At 38.3% G+C, this 24,181-nt stretch overlaps 1 protein-coding gene across 3 annotated transcripts in view; it reads right to left on the bottom strand.

Moving 5' to 3' along the window:
* Positions 1-24,181, bottom strand: part of MAST4 (microtubule associated serine/threonine kinase family member 4) — a 278,816-nt gene that overhangs the window by 19,931 nt on the left and 234,704 nt on the right. For all 3 annotated transcript variants that reach the window (XM_036402886.1, XM_036402887.1, XM_054517825.1), the window contains 7 exons: positions 21,247-21,379; positions 15,611-15,678; positions 13,535-13,620; positions 5,307-5,515; positions 4,411-4,549; positions 3,221-3,353; positions 2,338-2,503 (listed from right to left, as the gene is read on the bottom strand). In XM_036402886.1, the coding sequence (XP_036258779.1) occupies positions 2,338-2,503; positions 3,221-3,353; positions 4,411-4,549; positions 5,307-5,515; positions 13,535-13,620; positions 15,611-15,678; positions 21,247-21,379 (934 nt within the window). The remainder of the gene's footprint in view (positions 1-2,337; positions 2,504-3,220; positions 3,354-4,410; positions 4,550-5,306; positions 5,516-13,534; positions 13,621-15,610; positions 15,679-21,246; positions 21,380-24,181) is intronic.

Here is a 24,181-nt window from a genome sequence, read left to right as displayed (position 1 = left end):
AAACTGCTGACCTGACCTGGCAGCTGCTGCTCACATCTGTGTTCCTTCTCTAATGCTAGCAGACTCCCTGAGGTCAATACTCCCATGACTAAGGGTCAAGGTGTCAGACTGTACTCTGGCAATATATATGGCAATGAAGACTTTTTACAAGAGTCTCATGCTTCTACACAACCTCCCTCTACTAACTCTTATACTATGTCTTTTGCACATCATGGCGAGCTGGACTTAAACCAATCAAGACAGGATACACTGTGTATGAACATGAACTTTCTAACAGCCTGCAAACAGCAAGTTTTGCCTGATTTTTAGATTTTTAGTGGAAGCTGCCTCCACAAATGTAACATAGTGCAGGTTTAGATAAAACTCCGAGGAAGTTTCTTGGGAGGTACAAGGATTTTGGCGTCAGAGAAACAGCACACTTGGAGCTCCAGAAACACAGAAAGCTGTTAAGGATTTTGTTGTCATTTTATGATCTAGACTTCCATAAAATAATCATAACTGGATAAATAATCATCAGAAGCTACATGCAGGTTTAACCTTCATATTTCAGAGATTAAGGAAAGGTACTGATAAAAACAGACATGAAATGTAACCTGCTTCTGAGGCAATATTTTAAATTCTTATCACTTTAGGTATTTAAGTTTACACTGAGGCCTCCCACAGCTGTCCTTGCACAACCTGAGGGCAGGAAAAGGCAACCTACAATGCAAAAGGAGGCAGCAAGATTTTAAAGTAGAACTTTGAACAGAATGTAGATTTTGCTCATGGAAACTGGAAGAAAAATCTAGGCTACAGTTTGGTTCTTTAAGATGGCTCTTCCAGTCAAATAGAAGGAGATAATTTATTTTAGCACAGGAAACATATCCAACAAGAGTCTCCTAGAGATACTAAGAATTTTTTCACTAAGCAAGGATATTTCAAAGAGAAACAACTGACAAATCAACATCAAAACAAGAAACTGAGCCAACCAACAGTCTTGTAGGATGAGTGGGAATAGATGTTTACAAAAGGACTTCCACAAATAACTTCTGTAAGATAAACTGACACATTCAAACAGACGAAGATATTTACTAAGGTCTCAGGTAGACTGTAACACATGACAGTATGTTTTACAAAAGGTAAAATTAATGCCACATGCAAAAAAAAAAGCCTAATTTACAAATTTTGTCATTAATTTTAAGACTATTCCCTCCCCTTCTCCCAGTCAGGGAGTATAAGGATAAAAACACAGGTGTGTGTGTCTCAAAATGCAATAAAAACTTTAGTTATTTCCACGTTTGCGTGCCTACAGCTCCACTGCAGTTTAAGTCTGATTTGGAAAATAAAGCATGAATATGCATTGCAGCCACGGGGCACCCAGAAAACAGACAGCATTTGCTGCTTGTGTTAATTAAACAGTTGATTCTTCTTGCCACTCAGGCTTCTGCATATCACATCAGAAAACAACATAGTTATAAACCCATGAAACGTAGGATGTCACATGCATTTTAATAGTTTACAAACAAGTCTGGCTTTCAGCTTCAGAGATAGAGGAAATAAAGATGATGACAGAAAGTCTCCTTTAGTACAAAAGGGCATTTGTTGCATTCTCACAGAATGAGGAACCAGAGATGTATTCTCAGCTATTGGACTTTTTAAGCAGACCATAAACAGACTGGGAAATTCTTAGCAACAGAGGTGCCATTGTGTTTACCTTGTATCATAAATAGTGACCCTCTACATCTATGCATTTGGGAAATTTATGGAAACAGCAGGTAGGATAGTAAACAACTCTGTTTAATTATCTTTCAGTTTTGTCACAAGACACATAACAATACTTAGGGTCAGTTTGTAGGTTAAGATCCAAAAGGTTATTGAATTTTAAATGGAAGAAGAACAGCTGCTACAGAAATAACATTACACTCCAACAATCACCAATGAAAGCATTAACAATCTGTGAACTGAATTAGTTTCCTTCTTTTTCTCATTATTTATTATTTGGGAGACATTTGTTTTAGAGTTTTATTACATCTTTGTTAATTTCTTGATTGTGTTATGAGGCAGAATTTCCCATCCATGCAAATTTATTTAACTGTTTCTTCTCTGGTATAATTTCTTTACCAAACACAGAAATCACTAGTGCATAGTGGCACAACATTTTAACTAACATAGCTTCTCTCTTCCCAACAGTGCAGCTTAACCCCTGGACTCTACATAATGAATTTCTGTACTTAGCAGAGTAAGTTCAGCTTTTAATCTAAATTATTGTTACTGCTTTGATAGCAGATTGTGTAGTCTATCGTAAAATTTTAATATATTTACTATTAACAGATTTTGGGTTTTTTTAGTGATGCTCACCACTGATTACTTGTCCAAAGAGCTCTTCTGGTGTATCTCCAAAGAATGGCACACATCCAACAAGAAATTCATAAAGAATAATTCCCATAGCCCACCAATCCACTGGTTTTCCATAACCCTGTCTCAGTATCACTTCAGGAGCTATGTATTCAGGTGTACCACAGACCTAAAAGAAAGAAAACAAGCATGATGGTAAAGCAAATCTTAATTGAGCTAGATCAGGAATTTATAATTCTTGAAATGTAAATTAATATGAAAACATGGAAAAAAATGGAATTCATTTGGGCTTAGTCTGCTGAGTTGGCATAACAAGTCACATTTTTAGAACAACCTACCTACATTAAGAGGCACCATAATCAATATTTGTGAATCTGTCATGCAAAGGACAGTTTGTGCTTTGTACACAGGAGTCCATCATGGCAAGTATCTTACTTAAAACATATTGTTACCCTTATATGAAAGTTATGATGATTTTATCTTAAGTAACTTTTCCAGTGAACAGATTGTGAGCAACGGTAATGAGGCATGCTTAAAGGGAAATGGGCCATAGCACAGATTTTAGCACCCTTGGTTGTTCTAAGCATGATGAGCTCCACAAGTACTCTGCTGAGACTTCTGAATTCTTTACAAAACTGTTTTCCATTTGTCTCTCTCACAGATTCACTTGCACAGAATTAGGCTGTTCATCTTACTAATAGATCTTAATGTAAAAAGGAAAAAGCCTAGAATAATCCTCAGGGCACCAGTTAAAGTACCTGACATACTCAATTGAAACACCAATGCAGGAATAACTATCGTTTATTCAGTATTACAGTATGTTCTGCTGGCAAAATGTTACTTCATGTGAACACTCAGTGTAGAAATGAAAAAGGCTGTTTCTTACTTGTTTGTCGAGGAATTCTCTGGCATCCTTCTCAATGTGACCCTCGTACAGATTGGTAGTCAAACTCATTAGCCCCACTTTTGACAGGCCAAAGTCTGTAAGCTTTATATGGCCCATGGATGTTACCAACAGACTGAAAAACAGAAAGTTTTTAAGTCACTGTGATATAATTCAACATCGTGTGCTTCTCATTGTTATTATTATTACAATTATAATACTTAGGGGAAAATGTTTCATTAGCATTGAATTCTAAATACAATTTAAAATGTACTTTAACTGGTACAGAATGAGCAGGTTAAAAATCTAAGTCTTACATTTGTTACTATTACTATCAGAAGTAAACAAACTTTTCATGTGCAACTAAACAACATCTTACAGAACTACAGAGGTCTTGAGAGCTGAGTACTTAAAGGTTTGAAGAAACAGTTATCATGTAAAAGACCTAAAATAGAATATGTGTCATTTTTGAAGTGAGGTAAGTATTTTGCATCTCTAACAGGCTGGGTCAGTCATGTATTTGGAAAAAACCTCAGGGTATTAAGTTAGTAACTAATACTATACTAACTAATACTTCCTACTATGAAGCTATTGTCAGTCAACACCTATGACTTCAATTATTTTCCCATTTTTTAAATTGTGAAACAGAAAGAAGAGCAATGAAGTTGCAAGGGCCATACTTTGTATTTCAGCTACTTGCTGTAATGTCAATTTACTTGTAGCAGAGCAACACTGTGCTTTTAAATATTGAAACCAAAAAACCTAACCTCTCAAAAAAAAAAAAAGCAACCCCCAAAACCCAAGCAACAAGAGATGTTTCTGCATTTGGTCAATTTTGCCTTCAAACACAAATACCTGCAAGTTGAGTATATTTTGTGTTTTCAGTGTTTTAAGTACACTCTGAAAAAAAATTCTAAATTGCTAAAATGTGGTTCTCTTCATTCTAACACGAAGAATAAATACCTTTTTCTTTTTAGCTACTTTGATGGCCTCTTCCATCTTAAACACAGAAAACTCTTAACAGCTCTTTTGGAAAAAAAATGCACTTTCTGTAACTGCAAGTAATGAAAATTCAAATATTTTGAAGGAACTGTGCATTTACGTAACATTTAGGATAAAAAATAATTCTAAGCAAGTTTATATCTTATCTAACAATTTCAAACTCCTCTTTCAGTTATATTCTATATACATACTTGTCAGGTTTCAAATCCCTGTGTACAATTCCATAATTATGAAGGTATTCCAAGGCCAGAACAGTCTCTGCAAAGTACATCCTTGCCATGTCTACAGGTAAGGGACCCATATTCTTCATCAAAGTAGCACAGTCTCCACCTGTGGAAACAGTACATGGAAAAATGTTCCAGATGACCCTATAAATTCTGAGGTGTAACAGTATAAACCATATACGACGCTAAAAGGAACAGAAACTGCAGTCATAAGATTTTATTTTCTAGTCAGATGACTCAACCAAACTTGTAAGCCCCACAGCTACTCTACTAGAAGTAGTGTGAAGCTGGGAGAGGGCACTACAAGGATTCAGCCGAGAATCAATAATGTACTGCTATCTAAGGAGAAAACAAACAAATAAACTGGGGGGATGGCGAGTGGTGGAAGCCCAGACAACCATACCTCAGGATCCCTTCAGAACTGCTTCTGTCCACTGTTCTCCTTCCACAATAGCATCATTTTAAAGCGTTTCCTCTTTCTTGTTTCTTTGTAAAAATAACTACTACAAATCCCCTAACACTTGCTAATGAAAATTTCAGCTCCAGAAAAAAAGCAAACATTTTCACATGAACTTTGAATGCTAGCACATTTTTGATTACAATCTATAAGGAACTTACTCTAAGAGCAGCTATTTCCCATTATAGCTGGAACACGAGTGTTTTACAAGCTGTTTACCAGGAGATAATGAGTGGTGAAAAAAAAGAACCACCTTGCTGTTGGATCTGGTTCTGAAAATCTGAATTGCCAGAGTATAGAGGACACACAGGGGACCCCTTCTAATTCAAGTACCATATGGGTTATTTTTCTTTTGTGGTATAAGGAAATTCTCCTCTTCCTCTGGAAAACAGAAGAGCAATTTTACCTTCTACATATTCCATGACCATGCATAAATGACGTCTTGTTTCAAAGGAGCAATACATGCTAACAACAAATGGATTTTCTGCAAATGTCAGGATATCACGCTCAACGAAGGCCTGTTGGATCTGGTTTCGGAGGATGAGATTCTGCTTATTAATTTTCTTCATGGCAAATCTTTGTCTGGTTTCTTTGTGTCTCACAAAATAAACCGCGCTGAAAAGTTCAAATGGGAGAGAAAAGGAAAGAAATCTGACTAACTACTAAAAATACATTTGAAAATACATTTTTCATTCAATTTTTTAAAACTATATATATTATAAAAAAGATTTGTTCTCAATTTAACCTAGTCTTTCACATTAAAGAATGGTTACAAATCTCATTTTTTTAAAAACTAGTACTCAAACTAAAACAATCAACTCTTCTGCCCTTCCCTGTCCCTTCTAACCAACAGCAAATATAACAGCAGATATAATTGCAAATGCTTTTAGCCCAGGCAGATTTCAGGCATTCCCATCAACAAAGGATTACATACAAAATCCAGCTATGGCACAGTATTATAAATCACTGTGACAAATGCTTATTCTGTAGGTGTGCTGAAGGGAAATTATGACTCAGTCCGGGAAATTTTAAAACATATCACAGGTCTCTCATGAAGGTTGCTTAGAAGTTGCTTGAAGGGGTGGCTCCTCATTAGCAGGTGTAAAATCTCCTGTTCTTGTTCAGTCCCTGACCTCAGTACTGATCCATATCAGAGGAAGGTCACCAGTAGGTAACCCAAAACAAAGATCACTGTGGTAACTACATGGTAGTGTGGGGCTGTGTTGTATCTTTGACTTGCAGAATTTCCACTGGGGCACTGGGTACAAGGTTTCCTGTGTATTTGTTTAGGTAAAGTCAATGCAGTGAGGGAAGCGAAGAAAAGGAAACCTCATTTGGGCAACTCTTCCGTCTTTCAGGTCTAAGGAGAAGGTACTACGCTGCTGTGAAACACTCAGAAGGACTTCACAGCTGCACTTCTCAAAATCCCATGAGGCAAATCCTGAACATTTTTGCCTTGCTTGAAATCTACCTTATGGCATTTAATGCTTATACCATTTCCAGTACATAACTATCACAGTGTTTATGGAAAGAAAGCACTTAAAGGAGAAGATAAGGGGGAAGGGCAAAGAAATGGGATTCAACTGTGAAGCTTTTTTAATTCAATTAACTATCTCCTTGAGGTCCAACTATCAGCATACAATTAATTATATAAACATAAAAAGTAACACTTGCTTTACTATTTCTATAAAGATCTTCACACAGCTACTGAAGTTTTAGGCACAGAAAAAATTAGGACTTCTCCTTTTCTTTGTGAAGGAAAACTTTCTAGACAGCATAGTTTCTCTTACTGATTCCAAAAGCTTTTATTAATCCCTCATTCTTGTCTGAGCATGGGGCAGGTAAAAGACATTACACAATCATGAAAGTAGGTAAAAACTACCTTGGGCAAAACCCATGACAAACCCCACCCTTTGTGCCTCCTACTGAGTCTCACTCCCTTCTGCCCCTCCCAAGCTGGAATACAGACTGAGTTATTCATCTCCAGTACTCCTCCCTGCTGACTTCATGCCTTGTGTCCTGCAACTCTTCCTACTGCTCCCCTCATATTCACTTCTCTCTCCAACTCTTGCTCTTAAAAGCCCCACCCATGCTTTTCTTTCCCTTGCATTCTGGTTTTCCTCTCTCATTTGTTGCTTTCTCCAGTCAGCTTCATAATCTCCCATAATATCATCTTTTCTTTTACCTATTTCAGTCCCTCTTTGCATTCCTGGCATGGAGAAAATTATTGCCTGAAGTCTCCATCCTTCAAAAAAATCTAGTTACATGAATGACCTAAAGACTGACTGAGGACTTGGCATACAAGTATTCCTCTAGAGTTTCAAACTAGACAGTGTGCAAGACGGCCTCTTAAAAGGCAAACAGAAACCACAGCGTATTATTACAGCATCTTAATAAATCCTCCTTTCAGATCATACACATCTGTAAGATCATTACTAACATATTTTAAAATTATTAAAGAGTAAGTTCCAAGAACTATCTAGTCCTGTAAATATGTGGTACATGTTGCTATATTTTCCCAGCTGTCTAAACTGCATCTTCAGTCTTGGAGTCACAAGAAGGTAACTTTCCACTAGGATTCTGTTGTTTCTTAGAAAAAAAGCTGCTTAGCTCAAATGTACCAGACTCATGAGACAACTGCAACACAATAGTCTCTCCTATTTTCACACATGCATACACTGTTTAAGCTACAGTAAGTGCTTCCAAATGATCTTCAGCACACAAAAATGTCTAACATCCCTCACATCCTCTTGTCACAGGTACCCCAGCAAACAACATTTATGCCTTATGAAGAAAACTATATCCCAGCCAGCAGCATGCTGATCATCAAATGCTGCCCATAATCTTCAGTATATTTAAAGATAATTTCAAATTTAAGGATTCTGTGACACAAAAACAGTGTAGGGAGAACACCCAGGCTGTCCTGTCAATTGACTGATTGACAGCAGCATGCCCTGCCGCCCTGCAAAGCCACAGCCAGAGTGGTACTGTTGCATCCTCCTGTTGTTTCAAATGAAGAATTTGATTTCCTATCTTCCCTCAGCTTTCTGTTTTCCTAACAGCAACAAGCGTTTCCAAAGCATCCCCTGATTTCACTGTGCGAATTTCAACAGGTATGCAAGTGCTCTGTATTTTTCTGAGGCTGTAGCTCAACATGGCAAAAAAGCTTAGTTTTCAAAGGAAATAAGAACATTCATAAAGAATAAAGAACATTCATTTGGCAGTGTCCAAACATTATCTTATTTCACTTTCAACATAAATCTCAGTCTGAAAATCTGTCTCTATAATAACTCTAGTTAGGTACAACTATAAAACACTGCAAAAGGGGTAACATGACAAAAACAAGCTAAAACATTCAACTGGGTTCCTGAAGTAGTCCAACTCAAATATCATGCCATCTATCACTCCAATCTTATAGTCATGATTTCTGTTTTTTCTCTAAGTTGAAAAATCTCTATTACCAAAAAAAAAATTCACATAGACAGGTTTCAGGCCTAGTTTATAGCTCTCAATAACTCCAACTTGTAGAGCCATTTTACAACCTAGTCTGCATTCAGTGCTTAAGGCTAATATAGCTGACACTATTTTTTAATCTGTCAGAGAAGCCTGAACTCCTTGTGGAGACACAGGTACTGTACCTACTGCTTAAAAATTATACCTGCTGACCAGGAACTTAGTTTCATTTTTACCAGCAATTTCCTGAGAAGAGACTGCTAAATTCTGTTCTACCGTGGAATAATTTCTCATGTTGCCTCCAGTGAAGAGAAACTGCTTGTGAGACTGTGGTTTATATTATTTGGTGAAGTTTATAGATAGTTACTTAAGATCAGAATTAAAAGCAGCACTGCAACACCTCCTAACAAAGCAATGCCTGTGACCAGATCGGAGTTATTTGGGGGCAGAAGGAAATGCTACCTAAAGCCCTGCAGCTCTCAGACAATGCACCCCAGCCTTCTGCTTGCAGTATTTCAGACTTATCCTAGTCTGCCTAGAAAGAAATGAGAAGCTGGCCATATGACAAAGAGAACATGTTGGCTTTGATCCTTCTCTCACAACTGGCATTAGTGCTAGTTGTTCTAATATGTCATCAATTTTGAGTAATAAAACCACCTCTGCATACCTAAAAGCACCAATGCTTTTTATCTTTATGGCAGCTAGTAAACACAGATTCAAAGTAACGAAACTGCAGTCCAAAATTCTGATGGGTAAACTGTCTTGTGCTATTTTAGTGAACCTACGAAGTTACACTTCCACCTGTCCCCTTCTACTTCTGAACCAGGGGCTGCCAGGCTGATGATGAATTAACCTGACTGAGGGGATTTTATTCTACAGCTGGTAACTTTCTTAATCCTGCTCCAAACATAACTATACGTGAGCAAGTACTATCAACAGAGTGGAGAAGGGACAGAAGCACTACTCACAAATGACATGCAGCAGCTGCTCAAGATACACTTCTTCCAAGTTTTTTAATTTATCAAGCAATACCATTAGCCAGTATGTCATGTACACACTGACACTACCATCCCTGCAAAACTAAAAGCATTCCAGAGAGGAGAAAAAGTGGTATCATGTATTTGCTTTAAAATGATACAGTTATACACTGAAGAGATATTGAACTAACATCACTTGCTTCCCTGAAATCAAATGAAATTTTTATTTTTGTTGAATTTTTTCAGACTGATGCTAACCTGAAGAGATGCACACTACTACCTGCTACCTCTCATAAGCCGGAACGTGGAAAAAAATGTTGTTGTGATTGCAGTAAAAATTTAAAATTTGGGAAATGAGAGTTTTTTCTGGCTGAAGAAAGTCAGATACACAGCTTGTGAAGCCATTAGTGACTTGGCCAGAATCCTACACATTTACTGATTCACAGCTTGTTTAACTTCTTGTATATTCCTAGCCATTCCCAACAGCCTCATCTACTACACCTCATGTACTATACAGTCATTTAATTGCACTACAGATGAGTTTACCCAATCAATAAAAAGCAGACAACTGCTTTTTACTCAAGCCTTCACAAAACCAATAGCTTTTATTTAAACTCATCAAATTTAACATATCTGACAAATCTCTGCTATAACATGCCAAGACCAACAATTACTCTGTCAAGTAATCAAAGCTTTTCATTTCACTGATAAAGGGAAAAACACCATAGCAAAGGAAAAGAATATTATAGGGTTTTCTTTAATTAGTTCAGATTTAAATCCTCCATTATAGCCTCAAAATAAGTAAAATATTACAACATAGTACTTTGGTAAGTCAGAGCACAAAGTATGTCCACTGACGAGAATGAATCAATGAAGCACAGGCAGAATTCACATATACTTAGATTATTTCAAAAAATTAACAGCCTGGAAAAACATAGGAGGGAAAATACAACTGTTGTAGCATAACAATAACTTTTGTTTCAGCTACTTGTACTTGTAAACAAACTACAATCAATGCCTTCAGGATAGTTTCTTGCTTTATATTCATAAGAAATAGGTATTACTGGTTTATTACACTCCATTTCATAGATGGATTACACAGCATTTAGGTTATCTTGATGTGTTTTCCTTTAAACTTGACCATAACTTTTGAGTAAATAAACCATCAACTGCATTGTTGCCAACAGCAAAAAGAAAACCCTACTTTATTAAAGACTAGAAAAATGGTCTGTTGATTTTACAGTCTGTCTGACATAGTAGAGATTTTCAAGCACACAGATAGTTTTGAAAAACATCATATCTTAGAGAACTTAGGAGCACAAGCCTCCTCAATTTACAGTATTGTACAGGTGCTAAAATCACTTTTAAAAGTGAGTGAACACTTTTAGACCTTTATTGTCTCACATTTCACTGTTTTCCTTTCCCTCTCCATGTATTGGGTTTGTATAGCAAGGTTTTGGTAGTGGAAGGACTACAGGAGCCCACAGTGGAACTGGTTTCCTGGTACAACTTGTGACCCTGACAGGGGCCCACAGCAACAGGCTGTGCCTGAAGAACTGCATCCCACATTGCAACACTCTGGGGAGGGCTGCTGCTCATGGGATGGACTCACATTGAAGAAATGTATGGAGAACTGTCTCCCATGGGAAGGACCCCACACAAGCAGAGGAAGGACTCTCCTTTGCCATAATCCCCATTCCATGTGTCCCTGCACTGCTGCAGGGAGGAGGCAGGGCTGGGAACGTTGGAGTGGTGGGGGGGGGGGATGGATGGGGGTTTAAGGTCTCATTGTACTTCTCATTATTCTGCTCTGATTTTGCTAGCAATAAATTCAATTAACATCCCCAATTCCAGTCTGTCTTGCCCATAATGGTATTTAATGCATGATCTTTCCCAGTCGTTATCTCAACCCATGAACCCTTCATTCTATTTTGTCTCCCACATCCAGCTGAGGAGAGTGACAGAGTAGCTTTGGCAGGTGCCAGGAATCCAGCTAGAGTCAACCCACTACAGGCTGTTTTCTCATTTTTGATTTTTCTTCTAAGTAACCATTTGAAAGAAAAATAAAAACCAACAAAATCTACTTTGTAATTACTTCCTTAAAGATGGAAGTAATATCACTCTACTAAAGTGATGAGCTTTTCAATTTCCACTAATATTATGGCATTATAATCTGACAGCATACTCCTGTTTTTACACTTGCTAATGAAAATAATGATTCATGAAGAATGTGGATATACTCCAAGCTGGTTATTCTCTAGCACCTTTCTTTTCTTCAAATATTTACCATGGTCTCATCCAATTTCCACAGCATTGCATTGCCAATTTTGTGTATTACTGGCACTTAAAAGATAATCAATAAGCCTTGATTTTCCCTGCCACAAACACAAAGAAAAAACCGTGTGTGGCATAGAAGACCATGGCTTTTCATCTGTTCTTTTCCATCTTTGCAGATCCCTTTTTGTCTCTGGTTTCAGGTAGACAGTCTGTGTTTCTTGATGGCTCTTTGAGCTTCCTTCTGGCTGTAACACCTATGGAGCAAGAGGCACACGCAGCACTACTGAACCTCTGCCTTCAGGTGCCAGCCTCACTCTGCTGATGGCTGTACGCTGAGCTGCAGCTGCTCCCTCCTCGCCCCACTCCTCAGAACCTGAAAACTGCTCCGAACTGAGAAAGGTTCAGTGACTCTTGGAACCTCTTTCTCCAACAAGAGCCTATCCCACACAGTTCCTTTTATCCTCCAGTAAGAAAAAGAGATGGAGGAATGGAGGGGACTTAACATCTGCCAAGGGAAGGAGAAAGCGGTGCAGCTAGGGAGGGGAGTAGCATCTACTGCTAACTGCTGAGAGGCAGGATTTTGAGATACTGGGGTAAATGGGAGAAGGTGAGATATGGTAAGCAGCAAGTTTGTCTGCGAAGAAGTTCTGAGAAAATTGAGCAGAGCTTGACTAGTGAGAAATTGCATTTGAATATTTATATCATTTTAATACAAAATTTTAATTTTAAATTTTGCTTGGGACTTTTGCTGAGTTATGAAAAAATGTCTTGGACACAAGTGGCCTCCATACAAGCTACGATGGCCAACAGTCTAGGCAGTACTAAATGCCTCCTGTTCCAGAACTCATGGCTACCCTTTAACTAAACTTCATCAGAGAGAGCCCAACAGCCTCAGGCCGTTCAGCAGGCCCACAGAACTCCAGTGCGTAGACTGCAGGTGCTTTTTCTCCTATGTCAAAGATCCCTTCACAGAGTGCTCCACCCTAGCAGCTTGATGCCACTTCCCAGCTCAAGCAGAGTCAGTCTAATGGGGCCTGTGCTGGAAAGCAGCACCACCCTCTTTCTCTGCCAAGCTGTGACATTGGCTGATTTGGCAGTGGGCTCCTCAGCTCAAGATGGAAACCTCTCTTTTTTGAGCCAGTTTACATCCCTCTTGTTCCTGCAGGTTACACACAGCAGCTCCTGTCTTGACATGTTTCAGTGCAGAGGAGGAGCCAAACAAAGATCTAACCAATAGTACAGGATCAGAAAGGGGACTGAAGTACCACTGCACAGTACTTCCAGAAAATATGTTGTATTCATTTAGAGATACAGAATTTTCTCTTGATCTTCCAGGGTATCTTCAGATGACTTACGTATCACTAGGCATAAGCTGTGCACTCTCCAAGTATCCAGAAACAAACCAAGAAATAGCAATTCCTTTAAAAGCTAATTGGTTAAAATTTGAGAACTAGAATAGCATTCACAAAGTAACAAAAGACTGTTGCCCTACTTCAGGAAATTTGTTTCTATTGCAAATTTCTATTCTATACTTCTAGGTCAAGTAAGCATTCATTTTTATCCGTCTCCCTGTAGATGACATGTAATGCTCTCTCACATCTGCATAAGCACAGTATTTTAAAGGTGAGCTTAAATCTGCCCTTTGATTTATTCACACTTCATTTTTGGCATGCTAGCTGATTCTGAAAAATCTTTTTGATGTACTATTCAGTACTTTAATTTAGTGCAGCACAGAGTAATTCATTACTGCCTAGCTAACTCCCCAATACCTTGTCAACCTAAAATACTAATAACAAAACAAGAATGCAAAATGCAAAAAGCAGAGCGCAAACTCACTCTCTCACACAAAGACCCCTGAAATAAGAAATAATGGGAAAATAAGCAAAACTAAAATGCAAAAGAGCTGTCACAGTCAGAGATTACTCACCCATAAGCTCCATTACTAATCAGTTTAATTGTTTCAAAATCACTTTCCCGAGGCTTCCTCTGCAGCTTCAGTGAGGTATTAGAGCTCTTCAAAGTAAGAGATGAGAATGAACAAAGTTAATAAAATACTTTTTTTCAAAACTGGGGAGAAAAAACCCAAACAAAAAACCAGCTATCACCAGGCTCTCACACTGATGAACCAGGTAAAAGTTCTAGACAGCCAGCCACATAGCCAACACGGAGAGGGACCAAGGAGCTCCTGAAACAGAGCTGCTTTTTCATCAAACAGGTATCTGCTGCACTGCAGCAAGCTGTCCACTTCTCTCCATGCACAGGTTACAGTCACCAAGGCTTCTGGTAAAGGAGTTAGTGGCAATTCTTATCTTGAGTCATGGACTTCTGTGAATTCCACATGGCACTCGTTGGACACTGCCTTCCCATTCTAGTAAATCTGACTTTTGTATTACAGCTGGTAGCAGCAAACTGTTGATGAGCCCTTGTTCACTCAAATAAACTGGGCACACTTCAAACTAATGTTAGGATAGAGCGTGATATAACACGGAGGAAGGTGAAAAGAGACAAAATGAAAGAGAAGAAGATGGAAAATAAAAATACATTAGTTCTACCCCTAAAGAGGTCATTTTAATCTACTTCTTTGTCAAAACTTTTTCAACACCAAGTTGCCCTCAGCATGGCAAAACCTTTTTTCTAGTTTGAATTTTTAATTAATCTTGAAGATGTGTGAATTAGAATTGGGGTTCAGGGGGAAAAGATGAAGGCACCGGACTCCAAATGCAGACTTCCAAAACCACAAGATCTTTTTCAAATGTCTTTTGAATCTCTAAGAAATTCCATGATCCTTACCCAGGCAGTTTAGTAACAGTTGGAAGTTGAAAGCAGAGCTGGTTTAAACATTTTCAATTAAGTGCTTGCTAAAAAAAATTCAGTGCAAGACTAGTGAAATGTTAATATAATGAACTACACAGGAAAAGACAGAGAGGACTTAGTAATTGTTCAGCCCACTTGTCTGTCAGTACAGGATTCTTTCTAATTACTACTTATGATGATGAGCCGTCCTGTACTTGAAAGTTATGGTTCCTGTCACTCCCCATGTGTGTTTATTCCACAGCTACATTTTGAGATGTTTCCAAATATACCCTCTATAGTTTTCTTTACTGATTTCATCATCTCCCCTATTTACATTCCTTTATTATACCACATTATCCTTTCTGAATTTCTTCAGCATCTGCACAACACAAATAACTTCACAATTTCAACTGCTTAGCTAACACTAAGCCACTTTGCACCTTAGATTCAGTTAAGTACTTTGGCACTTCCCTTAAGCCTTTTTTAGTTATTTTGTCCTTTCCCCAATTTGTCAGTAAATGCTGCTCAGGTCTAATAAAGTATTTCAAATGCAGACGAATTAAAGCAGCAAAAATACCTTCTTTGTCAATTACAGAATCCCTCACAAGTGGCACTTTGCCAAATATTAGAAAATATCCCAATATAACATGACATGTACCAGGGAATGATGTTTTTTGTTTTGTATTAGAACAGGTCTAACAGATAATCCACGCCTGCTAACATTTGTAAATACTTGTTAAAGCACCACTTAATTACCTAGACATCCCCTAAAACTGCTCTTGTTTTCACCATCCACTTGCACTGAAAATCAAGACTGAATTGTAGGAACTTCACCTACTCTGTTGACTGAAATCCAAGGTGTAAGAACCAACTTTTAAAAATAAAAATTTAAAATAATTGCATTTAAGCACAAAATCAATGTGTCCAACTTGCTTTTCTTTTTGTGGTAAAATTATTGCCATATGATAAACACTAACTTTATGGAAGATGAAGACACTGAGTTGTCTAGGAAAACAGGTAGAAAGCTCAATTATACCTTTTGAAAGCCTTCTGCCTGAAGAGCTTCACAGAGTTAGTGTGAGTATTAACCAATGTTTACTCAATCTGTTCACACATACCAGGAGAAACCAGAACAGGCAGGGTTGGGGGAACACACCACATTTTCCTTGTTCACATTCAGCAAAAGCAGCAACATAAGAGGGAAGCTTACATTTATTGATTCTTCTGTTTCCAGAGCGTCTGCTGTCCCACTGTCACAATTAGCTAGCTGAGCTATTTCTGGAAAAAAAAATTAAAAACTTCATGTTAAACTGTGGAAAATACAAAATTAAATGAAGCACAGAAAACATGAGAAGTGACATCTTTCTGGAATAATTAATAGAAAATTTTAAAAAACTTAAAAAATAAAGAACAAAGCCAAAACAAAAAAACAACAACAACAACAAAACAAACAAACAAATAAACCCTGTAGCACTTGAAAAGTAACTTTCAGGGCATCGCCAAGCATATGTTAAAAAATCCACTCAGGAAATGAAGACTTGCTATTCAGTGCCTATGTAATAATCTTCCACTGAAGCAATGAAGATTAGCCATGAAGCAATGAAGAGCAGTACTGTTTTCACTGCTAAGACCTGGGAATTCCAAGAGCACTAAGGGAAAGACAGCACTAATCTGCTAAAACTCCTGAGGATTTCACCCTCTGAGGGGTTAACAGTAGGCCCTATCCTTGGGCTCCTTCGCAGTTACAGCAAAAGCTTCTAGTTTAGACCTAAGACAGGACTCTAAATAGTTTGCTTCTTCTACAGAGAAATGCTGCTAAGCTTACCAGAATAAGCTAAAAGTAATTTTCATGGAAGCTTATAATTTACAGTCACTAACACAGATGAATTCTCTGGGAAAGTAAGATTTTAGAAGCCTACAACTTTATCAGATTGTCCCTGCCCCTGTCAACCTTATGCTGCAGAGCTCCTAAGCCCAGTCTGTTCTTCAGGGTGGGTAATAACCAAGAATTCATCTGGGTAAAAAAAGCCAAACAGGACAGCCAGTCACTAAAAGCAACCATACACATATTTAATTATATATCCTACATAGCCAAAGATGCAAATTCTATCACAATTATGTCCTGCGAATCAGAAATAAGACCACCTAAAATTTGCAAGATTAGTTTTTATCTCAGCTTAACTGAATTTATGACTACGAAATATAACTGAATATTCACACAGAATACCTAAACTGGATTTTTCTGTATAAAAAGAAATTATCATTACAAGTGAAATGCTCTGCAACACTTTCTGCAATTTTTAAAGTAAATTAAGCACACAGATAATTTTCTGTTGGAACAGCTACAGATTTAAGGAGTAACTGTCATTTGTAACCACTATACAAACCAAAATGTGGCAACTGTAAGAAACAGAAAAAATTACAGTGTCACTTCAAAATCCAAACAGATCTTTAAAGTGTTAAAGAAGCTAAGAAATATTCCAAAAATTAAGTCCATAAACAGTGAAAAATATCCTCACTAGAACAAACAAAATCTTTAAGAAAAAAAATTATAGAGGCTGAACCCGAAGTGGATTTTCCAGTCAAAAGTCATGGTTTTGTGAACACAGGGGTTTTAGAATAGAAGAGCTGATGAAACCTTTATTGTATGGGCGAGAACCAAGCTAGCTGGAGTAATATACTTTGACAGCCTTCTCAACTGAAATGACTTTCATAAATAGCAAATTAAAACAATCCTTTTTGAAACAAAACTTCTGCAAAATAACAATTATCTGAGAAATCCATATTATTTGCAAACAGTAGGTACTAATGGGATGGAACCAAAAGTCAGCTTTCAAAACAGGGATCTATGGAACCATTTTGCAGTGCCTGAAGAGATTTTTCAAACCCATCTAAATACCATTAAACATCTGTCCTTTTTCTTCCATTGATTTAAACCTTTTCTGAAGACTCATGATTCAAAAACGTAAAGATGGTAATTTAAAAAACATGGGGAAAAATTTCTCCCCAGGGAACTCTTCAGAAATGCAGCCACCTCTCTCTGCTAAGTGATGAATCTGTTGTGGTATTGCTTTCAGTATAGTATAAATTTATCTAGCATTATCACCAAATAATACAAGCATCATTTCACTCAAAGAAAAGACACTACAGCTATGACAGCAAACAAAGGAGGCAAGTAGAGAAAGATCTAAAGTAGGTTGCTTTTTCCTACAGATGAAAGAAAATCCTTTGCATGAACATTGAAGACACAAATTAACATCTTGGTTGAAAATATAATTCTGTGTTACAGGATAAGTAAGTAGTGCAACTGAGGTGCACTTTTTTTGTTTTGAAAAATTTGGTTCTGCTTTTTAAAAATTTTCTATTTTTACATTAAAGGGCTTTAAAGTTCTTGAGGATGATCTTCCCATAATATTTTTATAGTAATGAATGCAGTGCTCCCATTAATTCTCTTTGTAAACTATTAATTCCAGGGCACAAAACCATGGTGCCCCTCTTTCATTGTTGCTTAAGTAGCATCCCTATATATAGAGACAAAAACTAGATCATCTAAGAAGTCATTGCACAGTGATTTATACTCTTTATAAATATTACTTTTTTTGGTGTGTGGGAGGAAAGCATTAACACAAATCAGATGGCCTAAATTACCTATTACAAATACTCATATACATTAATCTTTAAAAAAAACTCACTAAATAATTCAATTGCTCGTATCTCCAATTGAACCAAAAATCAGTAATCCATAGGTCATACACTCCTCAGTATTTACTGGCAAACCACACAGAACATTGTTCCCTTCAGAAAAAAAAAACCCAAACCCCAACATTTCAATTATCATTTGAATGCTTTGAAGTTTTTATATTCATTAATATTCAGTTTATGAAATATAGTGAGATGTGTCCTAGGTGAACTATGCTCCCATTAAACAAATACTTAGTTAAAGAAAGCAGTATTCCTTATTTATATATAGGCATTTGTTTCTAGACTTCTCTTAAAATAAACTGTCAAAAAAACAATTCAAAGTTGTTATTAAACATGGGTAGCAACAGATTCTTGAGTACTGCTTAGGAACACTTTTATCCAAGTGGCCAGGAAGAGTCAATGAGAAAGATAAGGTTCAACTAGCAGAACCAGAGTCAATAATACAAAACGCTCAACACACACTCCAAACTAAATCTTGCATACTTGATCAATGAAGAACTGATGAATTGTCAGTTTAGGACAGACCAACAGCTCATCAAATCCTGAAGACAATGCTTTATCTCGCAGAGAATTTCAATACTTCTTGATTTTTTCCAAAACCAAAAGGAAAAAAGTATTTATGTATATTTTCCCAATTTGTCTGGCTTCCTTTGCTGCAGTCCAAATATAAACAAAAAGCATCAAAGCTGTTAATCTGTATCTCAGACAAAAAAAATAATTCTAAATTTGAATGAGGAAGTTCTGTGAAGATAGGAAGTGGGCTAATAATAGGCTTGGCTTTCTTTAGATTTGTTAATATAACATTAATGTCATCTGTAACAATACTCAATCTAACTGAATTAGAACTAACCAAACTCCTGATACAACTGGCAGTGCTGAACTTTGCTTTAGTTTAGCAGCAGGGTTTTAAAACACAATATACTACTCTAATTTAATAACCTGTGTTCTTACATCATGAAAGCTAGCACAAAAAAAAGTTTATCATAGTTTTTTGCTATGATTTGTGCTATCAAGCCCTTTCCAAGTCCTGGCTGGTAACACAGCAGACAAGCTAATTGGCACCAGCTAGGATCATTTTTCCATTATGGCATTTCTGCTAATTTCTTCCAAGTTGCAGAACTAGCACTGAATACAATGAACCGATTTCTATTTGTCACCACTGTTAGAACCTGGTCTCAGGGTGGCAAAGAAGATGATCTGGCTAGGATAGAGAAGTAATTCTAGTTTTTTCAATGCTGTCCTTCAAAAAACCATAGAATGCCTTGGGTTAGAAAAGACCCTGAAGATCATCTTGCTCTAAGCCTTCCACCAGGGCCTGGGACACAGAATCACACTATCAGTTGAGCTGGAAGGGACCCAAGAGGATGATGAAGCTCCTGGCCCTACCCAGGACCACCCCCAAGCGTCATACCATGTGCCTGAGAGCATTGTCCAATGCTTCTTGAACCCTGTCAAGCTGGTGCTGTGACCACTTCCGAGGGGAGCCTCTTCCAGTGTCCAGCCACCCTCTGGGTGAAAAACCTTTCCTGATATGCAACCTAACCCCCCCCACCCCAACACAACTTCAGGCCATTTCCTTCAGACAGATCCTGTCACTGGTCACCAGAGACTGGTCCTATCATTGGTCACCAGATCAGTGTCTGCCCTTCTGCTTTCCCTCATGAAGAAGTTGTGACTGCAAGGAGGTCTATCCTCAGTCTCCTCCAGGCTGAACAGACCAAGTGACCTCAGCCACTCCTCATCCTGCTTCCCCTCAGTGCCCTTCACCCCTCCATGCCCTCGCTGGACCCTCTCCAGTACTGTCCTTCTTACACTGGAGCACCCAGAGCTGCCCCCAGCACTGGAGGTGAGGCTGCCCCAGTGCAGAGCAGAGCAGGACAATCCCCTCCCTTGCCTGGCTGGTGATGCTGTCCCTGATGCCCCACAGGCCCCTCCTGGCTGCCAGGGCACTGCTGGCTCATGTTCAGCTTGCCATCAGCTTGCCCAGGGCTCCTTTCCATGGCACTGCTCTCCAGCCTCTCATTCCCCAGTCTGTCTGTACATCCAGGGTTGCTCCATCCCAGGTGCAGAATCTGGCACTTTCTCTTGTTGAATTTCATATGGTTGATGATTGCCCAGCCTTCTAATTTTCAAGGTCTCTCTGCAGGGCCTCCCTGCCCTCGAGAGAGTCAACAGCTGCTCTCAGTCTTTTATCATCTGCAAACTGGCTTTGTATCCCTCCCAGTTCTGCACCCAATCATTTCTGAAGATGCTGAAGAGCACAGAACCTAAGGTGGAGCCCCATGGAACCCCCCCAGTGACGAGTCACCACTCTGATGTAACCCCATTCACTGTAACCCCTTGTGCCTGACCCATGAACCAGCTGCTCTCGCATATCATGATGTGTTTATCCGGCTGGGTGCTGGACATTTTGTCCAGTAGGACACTGTGAGAGACACTACTGAAAGCTTTACTGAAATCCAAGATGATGACACCAATTGGCTTCCCTTTACCAGCTAGGTGTGTTACCATGCACCTTCCACTAGACCACACTGCTCAGAGCTACATTCCATCCGGTCTTAAACACTTCAAAGGATGGGGCACCACCACTTTTTTGGGCACCATGTTCCAGTGTCTCACCACTTTCACAGTAAAGAAAAATTCTGCAGTGACAATCCCTCCACTGGAACCTAAGTTCTCCCAACAAAAGCCCCCAACATGGACTCATATTACACAGAAAATTAATGGGATAGTCTTCTCAGAGACTCCTCCAAGATGAAGGAACCTGGGAGCACTGAAAGGCAAACAACAGCTCAACCAAGGGTCCTTTATAACTGTGCTTAGATGACAGTCACCATCAAATTATCCCAGTAAATTCCAGCTATGAGGAAGTTGCATTGTCAGGCTGGAAGAAGATGAGAGATATAATCGGTACTGTGTATTTGTTAATGATATTTGCAAAAATAAAAAAATCCTTTTCAGAAGAAATAGCCTTTTATATGTGTTTGTTTGAGCTTGGGAGAGTACAGTTGATGTCAGAAAACACTTGCTCTGCTACCATCTTTAACTTGACCCTTTTCAGGTACACACAGATTATCAGAATGATAGAACACGTTGAGAAGGAAGAACCTAGAAACCTATAGCTATACCAGAAGATTCACTTACCCTCCAGAGGATCTTTATTTAAGCCCAGTTGGCTAATAATGTATCGAGGGATGTCTGTTTTAATGCCTTGCCCCTCTTTAGCATGGCCTTCAGCTGCTTCCAAAAGATAGTAAAACTCTTCGGGATCAAATTCCTAGAGGAAAAATAATTGTCATCATTTTCTCTGTTGAAACTGGTTCCTTAGGGTCTAATAACATAAAAAGTTCCTTTGCTTCTTCTAACTCCACATATATGGCATGTTCCTACTAAAAACAGTACCCCTCTCTTCTACTAATAGTAGTCTATTAATCTGTTCTGATTCTTATACAGCGTAACACAATGTAAGCAATGGAACTGCATGTCACTATTTTGGAGCAATAATTTATATAAATATTATATTCTTTGCCATCAAAACTTCATGTAATACTGAGTGAAATTACCTATAAGCAGCAAAAGTAGGATTTCAGAGAGAAGACTATCTTCCTGCATGCATTTGCTTATAAAAATCTACTACAACCACGTAAATATATTGCACTACACTTTTTACTTCTGAAGTATTAATTTCAAGTATTTCTAATCAATATATATGTACTGTGTTTTATGGAAAATACAATTTAAAAAATCACTAACTTTAGAATGAAGATAAAATTGAAATTCGATTTTAAAAATCTGAGCTTCATTGATCCAACTGTTTCAAATTCAGAAATTAAACATTCTCATGTGGGAACTAACTATATTACAACTATCACTTATAACATACCAAAAAGGCAAGCCTCAACAAGGGACAAAAATGAACAAAAGGAATAGACTTTTTCCTCCAGTAGGTCAGCTCTGTCACAAATATCTGCAGAAGCCAGGCAGACTGCTGAGATAGCTAATTTCCTGACTGTTTTGCAACCAAACAGAACTCCATGGAATTTTAGACTACATGTTGAGTCACAAGGCTCCTGTCCTAAATCCTCAGGCTACTCAGAACTTGTAAAGTCAACATCCTGACCCAGAAGGCAGCTTGAGAAATTTGGTACCATGCTTCATTCTGCAAGCATCAAAACTGCTGCAGCTAAAATGAGCAGCTGCAGCATGTCTTAAATAAAGTATCTTTAGGATTTCCAGTCTTACGGAAACAATCTTAGTTTTAAATGTGTCATGAAACAATCTTCATCATGTACAACCTACTGCAAAGGACTTAACCGTGAACCCATGAACTGTCCAAGCTGCCTCACTTTATTAGCCCAAAGTCACAGGATGCTGCAAACCTGCCCAAAAACCTGAACCTAAACAGTACATGCTATTTCAGGCTTAACTCTCCTCATCATGCCATCCCCAGCTGTATCTCTTACATGTTATTCTTTGGCACTAAAGCAGCCAACAGCATGATGTTGTGTGCCAAGATTTCTATTTACTTTTGTCATGAAAACATTATCATCTCCTGACCTGCTGCAGTGACAGATAAACAGCTTCTCCTCCACTTACTAGCAAGACAAGGCAATTTCAAAACAGGTAATTTTAATCATATGAATGTGTAAGTGTGTTTGTGTGTGCAATGATCTAAAGACACACATATACAAACACAGGTGCAAATAATGAGAAGCAATGAATTTATTTTCTGATCTTCACTTCCAACTCTGTATTTCATTTTCCATATATAAATGGAAAAAGAATATTTAAATAATTGGCAGTAGCTCTTACCACATATGAAACTGTAAAACCTTTATTCATATGAATATCAAGTAAACTGATATAGGATTTCACATGCTATGAACACCTGAGACAAGACCACCATCAGGAAACTTTACCAGCTTTACTGCATGGTATCTGTCTGATGACCAAAAAGCTAGAATTTTTTCTTACAATTTTATGAACTTTCTTAGAGAGGCTGAAGTTTTCCACACCTATTATCTATTTCACACAGATATTCTAAAATGCCAAACAGTAATATTTGAAAGTTTCTAGAGAGATGCTACAGAAAAAAATACTGTCTCTGTAAGTTTACAATTATGTTTATGATCTAGGCTTAACATCTTCTGGCATGAAAAATGTATTGTTCCTTGACTGTATGCCAAAATTTGTTCAAGCTCTCTGTATCTGTAGAAACATACAATGCAGGGTTGTCACAATCCAGTTTAAGCCTCTTGAATATCCTGTTTTAAGTGAGAACACTAGTAGCAAGCTGTGCTGGCTTTCCCTGCCACTGCTGCTCTGAAACTCAATTATGAGACACAGTCACAACTGGACTTTGCACCACTGTTCTTCCACTCACTTCAGCATGCCCAGCAAAAGGAGGGGTGCAGGATGCACATCACTCTACTTGAAGGATAAGGCACAGCAAGTAGGCTAGGATAAAATCCCAGCGGCAGAAAGTGGGAACTAAGTGAACAAAGATTTGGACTAGATCCCATTAAAGTTTAGTACTTTGGGAGAATAAACTAATAGGCAAATAGACCATCAAGAGAGAACTTGAATTGGAACCACAGAATCATCATAGTTCAAAAAAACCTTTAAGATAATTCAGTCCAACCATCCACCCAGCACCACCACTGTAACCTCTAAACCACTGAACCATCACCCAGCGTGAGATCCAAACACCTCTTGAACACTCCAGGTAACTCCACCACCTCCTACACAACTATTCCAATGCCTGACTACTCTAATAGGGGAAAAAAATTTCAAATATATCATCTGAATCTCCCCTCTCTGAATTTAAGGCTACTTCCTGTAGTTCTGCACACACCATATGAGAGAACAGCTCCCATCTGGCACCTTCCTTTCAGGGAGCTGTAAGAGTGATAAGGTGCCCCCTGAACCTTCTCTTCTTGAGACCAAACAAGCCCAGCTCCCTCAGCTGTTCCTAGATGTATTTTCTAGACTCTTTGTGAGTCTTGCTGCCCTTCACTGGACGCACTCCAGCACCTCAGTTAGAAAGCTAATACAGAATGATGATGCTGGGTGCAAGGGC

Source organism: Molothrus ater, chromosome Z (genome assembly GCF_012460135.2).
Source record: "Molothrus ater isolate BHLD 08-10-18 breed brown headed cowbird chromosome Z, BPBGC_Mater_1.1, whole genome shotgun sequence".
Lineage (NCBI taxonomy): Eukaryota > Metazoa > Chordata > Aves > Passeriformes > Icteridae > Molothrus > Molothrus ater.
The sequence above is the reverse complement of the archived record's forward strand: the minus strand, read 5'-3'. Positions and strand labels throughout refer to the sequence as shown.